The 7,404-nt window shown below is 48.7% G+C and overlaps 1 protein-coding gene across 3 annotated transcripts; it reads left to right on the top strand.

The window, feature by feature from the left end:
* The first annotated feature begins 2,602 nt into the window (after nucleotides 1-2,602).
* fktn (fukutin) lies at nucleotides 2,603-6,387 on the top strand. Of its 3 annotated transcripts, none has more exons than XM_024261148.2 (10): nucleotides 2,603-3,241; nucleotides 3,345-3,398; nucleotides 3,582-3,782; nucleotides 3,855-4,001; nucleotides 4,073-4,203; nucleotides 4,300-4,432; nucleotides 4,498-4,627; nucleotides 4,705-4,838; nucleotides 4,909-5,033; nucleotides 5,100-6,387. In XM_024261148.2, exons 1-10 carry the CDS (start codon nucleotides 3,140-3,142, stop codon nucleotides 5,311-5,313), a joined length of 1,371 nt encoding a protein of 456 aa, XP_024116916.1. In that variant the 5' UTR covers nucleotides 2,603-3,139; the 3' UTR covers nucleotides 5,314-6,387. The 3 variants fall into 3 exon arrangements, with proteins under 3 accessions (XP_024116916.1, XP_024116915.1, XP_024116914.1); XM_024261147.2 differs by having other exon boundaries at nucleotides 3,342-3,398; nucleotides 3,585-3,782; XM_024261146.2 differs by having other exon boundaries at nucleotides 3,342-3,398.
* Nucleotides 6,388-7,404: the final 1,017 nt, after the last annotated feature.

Raw genomic sequence — 7,404 nt, 5'->3', positions numbered from 1 at the left:
ATAAAACCTTCTGAACGGTACCGGTGGTGCGGCTCTCACTGGGTTCTGGTCTGTCACAAAGATTACCAGAGATTATACTGAACAGAGAATATCCTGAACAGAGATAACCAGAGATTATCCTGAACAGAGATTACCAGAGATAACCAGAGATTATCCTGAACAGAGATAACCAGAGATTATCCTGAACAGAGAATATCCTGAACAGAGATTATCCTGAACAGAGAATATCCTGAACAGAGATTATCCTGAACAGAGAATATCCTGAACAGAGATGAACAGAGATTATACTGAACAGAGATTATACTGAACAGAGATTATACTGAACAGAGATTATACTGAACAGAGATTATACTGAACAGAGAATATCCTGAACAGAGATAACCAGAGATTAACCTGAACAGAGATTATACTGAACAGAGATTACCAGAGATAACCAGAGATTATCCTGAACAGAGATGAACAGAGATTATACTGAACAGAGATAACCAGATTATCCTGAATAGAGAATATCCTGAACAGAGATAACCAGAGATTATCCTGAACAGAGATGAACAGAGATTATACTGAACAGAGATTACTAGAGATAACCAGATTATCCTGAACAGAGATTATACTGAACAGAGATTACCAGAGATAACCAGAGATTATCCTGAACAGAGAATATCCTGAACAGAGATAACCAGAGATTATCCTGAACAGAGATGAACAGAGATTATCCTAAACAGAGATTATCCTGAACAGAGATAACCAGAGATTATCCTAAACAGAGATTACCAGAGATAGCCAGAGATTATCCTGAATAGAGATAACCAGAGATTATCCTGAACAGAGAATATCCTGAACAGAGATAACCAGAGATTATCCTGAACAGAGATTATCCTGAACAGAGATTATCCTGAACAGAGATGACTCTCAAGAGATAAAATATTTGCATCTTTTACGATTCTCTGGTTTTGTAGTTCTGCTTCTTTCTTCTTCTGGGTGAAGAGTAATATAGATCATTTCTCTATCTCTAAAAACGTGTTTGTGAGTTTTTATTGCTCAAACATGACCCTTCCACACAGAGTGGTCTAATTTGTGATATATGTTTTTGGAGCATTATTTACTGAGCAAGAGTTTTAGTGGGAATTGGAATGAATTTTATTTATTTTATTCTTTTAATAATCAGACCAAATTATATTTTGCACAAAGAGTGTAATGATCAAAATAATTACCCTGTTTGTCCATTAAATGAGAAATCGCCCAAATTCCCTTTTACAGCCAATTTCCTAAAACTGAGAAATTTGGTTTCAGGTAAAGAAGTCTCAAAGGAGCCGTTTATTCCAGAATAAATCCGAAGATGTTCCAGCCTCACAATGCAGTCATGACAGCAGCATGAGAGGCTGATTCTGTGACCTGCAGCTTATAGAGTGGAAGACGTTCAGACCATTGACTGTAAAAATACTGGACTTCTGGAGCCATGAGGTCCCCCATTGGAAATGCATTGCCTCCTCTCCTCGTGAAAGTAGGCCGCCGCTTTCACCGTCACTTCCTGAAACGGATACCGCCATATTGAAACGTCTGCAACCCATCTTCAGCGATTGGTCTGAGTCTCTCTGAGTCATAGCTGAGTCATGAATCTACAGGAAGTTCTGTCACCAATCAGGAGTGAGTTTATTGTGAGTCTCCGCCTCTTTCCACGCCTCGACCACGAGACCGCGGATGTAAACAGATTCTACTTTAATAACGGCGGAGAATTGTACAAGTCATTGTTGAAGCCTTTGAGGGAGAACCATTCCAACATTTGATTCTGTCAGCGGTCCTTTTGGATTTACTTACATTTATTCCTTTTTGTCTAAAAGGAGCATTTGGGTTACGTCGCTGCAGAGTGGCGTGCGGCCCCCCCTCGCGCGCCACTCTGCAGCAGCTTGTCTCTTCACATGCGCTGCCGCGTTACAGTCTGATCAGATGCACGTGAGAAGCGCGTTCAGCGGTATTTAAAATAAATAACCATCCTAACAAGTGAACAGCTGGATCTTTTTTCTGTTTGAAAATACGACCAGGTCCAAGTTTGTCTCGCGCTCCTCAGATGTCTGCGTCTAATTCAGGCTGAAGCTGGAAAAGTGAAGAAGATGAAACTTTGGTTGGTGATTTTATGGAGGAGCTGTACCATTCCGTATGATAAACAACTTATTATTTATAAGCTACAGTCAAAACAGTGAAAAAAAGAAAAGGAAATGTTAAACAAACAAAAAGTCCAAATCACATAACCTCAGAGTGAAATCTATTTCTACAGAGTAAATCCTCATCTAAAAATGTCGACAGCATGCTCCTCTTGTTGTTTCAAACTGCTGCATCGGTACATTCCATTGAGGAAAACAACAGTAGGACAATGATTGGTACATTGTTGAATTGTAAAGTAGGTGTTAAAAGGTCTTCACGGACCCATTGATGAAGTCTGCTCCCATTGGCTACCCGTCATCTGTCAATCAAACCCCCCAGACGGTCGACGTCAGACCCACAAACGCTTATTGAGCCATCTGATTGGTCAATTTATAACTCTAATAACTTGTGATAATGGAAAAAAATCTTTAAAAAAAATTAGGATTAGAAAAAAGAAGTTAATCAGAAAGCAGCAGAGGAAGAATGATTATTCTGAGATATAAAATGACTGAGAAATAACTGTCTGTTTCTCAATGGAAGTCAATGGGACTTTGGCCTTTTTGGAACCCAGTGGTACTTCCTGTATGAAACATGGAAGGAGGGGGGCTGATCAGTCCAGTTCTTATATACAGTCAATGGTTCAGACACAACATGTTCTTCTGGATTTCATCAGGTTGACTGAAGACCAGATGAACACGTAGATCATCTAATCTCAACATAATCTCAGTGAAAGGACCTGTCTAGAGTCAGGATAAGAGAACCCTGTAGCCAGGATTAAACTGCGGGATTAGATCAGATTACTGTGGAAGGACGGGACCTTTATTGTGAAGAGGTGACCGGAAGTGGGAGTGGCTAGTTGTCGTTGCTCCGTAAAGATGGCGGCGTTTGAGCTTTCTTCAGCTTCTCCCGCTTCGTTCTGAAGACTTTGGCGGCAGGCCCTCGCGCGCTCAGCTCTGCTTTCAGGTATGACCGGAGGAGAAGCGGCCCACGTGACCGGATGCCGCGCGTGAACCGGACGGCGGTGCTGTCGCTGCTGATTGTTAGCAGCTGCGTGTTCCTGCTGTTCCAGCTGCATTACTACCGGAAGTACGTCAGCAAGGTGAGCGCGCGGAAGGTTCTGCTTGTCTGTGTGTGTTGCTGCTGTGGGTCCAGAACCCTGCGTTGGTACTGATCCGGTTGTCTTCTCGTTCGGTCCACAGCAGGGGGGGGTATTACTGAGCCCGGACAGTCACGTGACCAACCGCGCCATCCAATGGGTGAGTCAGGCCTGAAGGGGGCGGGGCAGAAGCAGCTCCACTCAGTGGAGTTCTAACAGGGAGGGGCTGTGGTGTAGTGGGAGACACCAGAAGCAGAACTTCTTCACCTGAGAAGAACTCGGTGGACTAGACCTGTGCAGCATCCTGCCGTCACCACGGTAACCGTTCTGCCAATCTCCACAGCAGGTGCTGAGGAAGTTCTTGGCCTTGGCGCAGCGGTTCCGCCTGCCGCTCTTCCTCGCTGACACCTGGGCGCTCGCGCTCCTGTCCCAGGATGCTTTGCGTCAGCATGACCGGCGGGTCCAGGAGCCGCACTGCAGCTTCCTGTGCACCGGCCGGACAGTCCTGTCCTTCGCCGTGCACGCCAGCTCGTGGAGGAGCTCTGTGAGTGTGTGGCGGTCTGCAGACCCGGAGGGTCCGGTTCGGTTCTGACCCGACTCGTTCTCTGGTCTGCAGCCCGACTTCCTGACAGAGGCTCGGACCAAAGGCTTCGAGCTGCTGGAGCTGCGAGGGAAAGACCCGCGCCTGTCCAGCCTGGACGTCCTGTCGGGGGAGGAGATCCCGCTGCACCTGCTGCTGCGCCTGGACGCTTACATCATCCAAGTGGGTGGAGCCTCCCTGTCCATGCGAGCGGCGGCGGGCTGCGGTGTGCAGTGATGCTGTGGTGTGTTCAGGTGGTCTTCCTGTACGAGCGCAGCGGGAACTACGTCTGGCACGGTCCGCTGCGCCTGGGGGGGGCCATGGACCGGACCTTCGCCCCCTTCACCCTGCTGGACTACGGCCGCCACGCCGGAGCGTACGACAGGTCGGTTTCTGTCATGTCAGAGCTCCTCCCCCTGCTGATGCTTGTTATGCCTGCTGTCCCCCTCCAGAGCCTGATCCTTGTCCCCCTCCCCCCCAGGCCAGAACTGGTCCTCACGGTCCTGGACGGCCTGGACGTTCGAGTCCCTCGGAACATCAGCCACTTCCTGCTGCAGCAGCGAGACGCTCGTTTCCTGGAGTGCCGGTTTCACGAAGCCCGCCACTTCCTGCAGGTCTGTGTTGGGCTGGCGCCGGTCCGTCCGCCCAGAACCTGAGTGAACGTGGGCTCTGTGTGCAGTTGTACCCCGACGACGCCTCGGCGGCGGCGCTGGACTTTCGGAGGAAGGCGAAGGCTCTGCTCCATCTCGCCACTCAGACGCTGGGCTCGCTGCGCGTCCCCTTCTGGATCAGCAGCGGCACCTGCCTCGGTAAACCGCCGCAGAGCACCGCCCCCACCGCAGAAACCTGCAGATCCCTGACCCCTCCTGCCTGTCGCCCCCTGCAGGATGGTTCCGGCAGTGCGGCATCATCTCCTACAGTCAGGACGTGGACATCGGGATCTTCATCTCAGACTTCCGTCCGGACATCGTCGGCGCCTTCAGAGACGCCGGCTTAAGCCTGAAGCACAAGTTTGGAAAGGTCTGTTCATTGAGACGGAGTGTGATGTCACTTCCTGTCGGGAAACTAACCGTTTGATGTTGGATTCCAGGTGGAGGACAGCCTGGAGCTTTCCTTTCTGAGCAACGACGTCAAACTCGACATCTTCTTCTTCTACGAGGACGGAGACGTGCTGTGGAACGGCGGCACGCAAGCCAAAAGCGGCAGAAAGTTCAAGTAAGACGAAGCAGGCTGGCTCACCTGCAGCTCAGGTGGCCTCAGTCCTAAAGCTTTGCTCCACAGGTACGTCTTTCCTCGCTTCTCTCTCTGCTGGGCGGAGCTTCTGGAGCTGAAGGTTCGTGTTCCCTGTGAGACTCGCGATTATGTGGGGGCGAACTACGGATCCACGTGGAGCATCCCGCTGAAGAACTGGGACTGGAAGACCTCCCCCAGCAACGTCCAGGAAAACGGGGAGTGGCCTCGCAGCGAGTGGGCGGAGTTAATCCAAGTGTACTAGAGGGGGGACTGGTCGTTTTCTCAGCTCGTTTTCAGACATTTGCAACCACTCACCTGTGCTCACCTGCAGTTTGACACAGTCATGAAGTGATGTCAGAGATTAAGTCCCACCCTCTCAGACCAGATCCACCCTCCCCTGTGCTCAGGTGGTTTGTCACAGGTCAATGATGGCTCTCAGAAAAAATGAGCAGAAAACTCACCTGCTGAGCTGAAGCTCCTCCCACAAGGAGCACCTGCTGTGTATACGACATGGAGACACTGAGAGGACGATGCTGATTGGTGCAAACTCCTGGACTGGATTACTTTCATGTTCAAGAAAGTCCTGTTGGTAATGTTCTAGGACCGAGCAGCTCGCTCTCACCTGATCCTCACCTGCTCTTCACCTGCTCCTCACCTGATCTTCACCTGCTCCTCACCTGATCTTCACCTGCACATCACCTGCTCTTCACCTGCTCTTCACTTGTTTTTCCCCTGGTCCTCACCTGATCTTCACCTGCTCTTCACCTGCTCTTCACCTGCTCCTCACCTGATCTTCACCTGCTCTTCACCTGATTTTCACCTTTTCCTCACCTGATCTTCACCTGCTCCTCACCTGATTTTCACCTGCTCCTCACCTGCTCTTCACCTGATTTTCACCTGCTCCTCACCAGATCTTCACCTGCTCCTCACCTGATCTTCACTTGCTCCTCACCTGCTCTTCACCTGATTTTCACCTGGTCCTCACCTTTTCCTCACTGGCTCCTCACCAGATCTTCACCTGCTCTTCACCTGATCTTCACCTGCTCCTCATCTGATCTTCACCTGCTCTTCACCTGATTTTCACCTTTTCCTCACCAGATCTTCACCTGCTCCTCACCTGATCTTCACCTGCTCTTCACCTGATTTTCACCTGGTCCTCACCTTTTCCTCACCTGATCTTCACCTGCTCTTCACCTGATTTTCACCTTTTCCTCACCTGATCTTCATTTGCTCCTCACCTGATCTTCACCTTTTCCTCACTGGCTCCTCACCTGATCTTCACCTGTTCTTCACCTGTTGTAAAAATATTTATAAATAAAGAACCATTGTAGCTTCATGGTTTATTGATGATCACCTGCAGGTTTTGACCTTAAAGAACCTCAAGGTGGAATGATCAGGTAAGGTAGAGGTGCTCTTGTTCTTTACATGTTCTCAGTCTCTCGTCACAGGAGTGTGAGCGTGATCCACCTGCAGAACATGGAGGTGGTGATGCGATAGAACATTAATGTCATGTAACTAGCATGAAGGAGAAAAACACTGAAGATGAGCTGGAGCTCTCCGGAAATTCTGATGATGCTTTTATGTTGTCTATTCTGGAACTTTGAAGTGCTAATGGGAGGGGCTTCCTGACCCACACCTCGGATTGGTCGGTAAATGTGAAGCTCAGAGAAGCTGTTTGCAAACCGCCACTAAACCACAAATGAAGAAAACCGGCCAACAGAACAGGCGCTCTCCTCCAATGAGCTTTAGCAGCTACAGTCGCTAAGCTAGCTTGCTGCCTACGCCATGTTGGAAAGGGCTAGATTCCTGTTTACTGCTGTGCTACAATTGTACAAACAACTTTCGTGGTAAATGATGTCAGCCGATTAAGGAGAACGTCTGGGAAACATTCTAGTGAGTTCACTCTGAACGTTTAGGCTGACCTGAGTCGATGGTAGCGCTAGACTCCACGCCATTTCTATCTTTTCTGGCAGGACCACCGATCTTTGTTTCATGGAGGATAACTGGGGTATATTTGACCTCAGAACAGATGACCTGCTGGTAATCAGATTACTAAGCGCAGGGAAACCTTCTGGACCACCGACCCGTCTATAAAAACGGGCAGAGGAGTCTCGATGTGTAGATTTGAATAAAATCACAATCAGGTATTTACGGTGTTTCCTATATAATGACATTTATAGCAAAGTTTGAAAAGTGGTTCATCTGTTGCACTTGGTACAGAAACTTAAACACTATGACCCGAGTCTGATTTTACGATGATCAGAGCTTGAAAATCGGACCGAAACTAAACCTTTTCGGGTCGTTTTTGTCTCTGCTGAATGTTCACTGACATGTCCAACATGGCGTCTCTCTT

This window comes from Oryzias melastigma, unplaced genomic scaffold, assembly GCF_002922805.2.
Source record: "Oryzias melastigma strain HK-1 unplaced genomic scaffold, ASM292280v2 sc00318, whole genome shotgun sequence".
NCBI classification, from domain to species: domain Eukaryota; kingdom Metazoa; phylum Chordata; class Actinopteri; order Beloniformes; family Adrianichthyidae; genus Oryzias; species Oryzias melastigma.
The sequence above is the reverse complement of the archived record's forward strand: the minus strand, read 5'-3'. Positions and strand labels throughout refer to the sequence as shown.

What these genes read in the sequence shown, in the direction of transcription:
- fktn (XM_024261146.2), top strand. Translation starts at nt 3,140, where the DNA reads ATGCCGCGCGTGAACCGGACGGCGGTGCTGTCGCTGCTGATTGTTAGC. An exon ending in CACGCCGGAGCGTACGACAG is followed by an intron (nt 4,204 to 4,299) that starts GTCGGTTTCTGT and finishes CCTCCCCCCCAG; the next exon opens with GCCAGAACTGGTCCTCACGG. An exon ending in AAGCCCGCCACTTCCTGCAG is followed by an intron (nt 4,433 to 4,497) that starts GTCTGTGTTGGG and finishes CTCTGTGTGCAG; the next exon opens with TTGTACCCCGACGACGCCTC.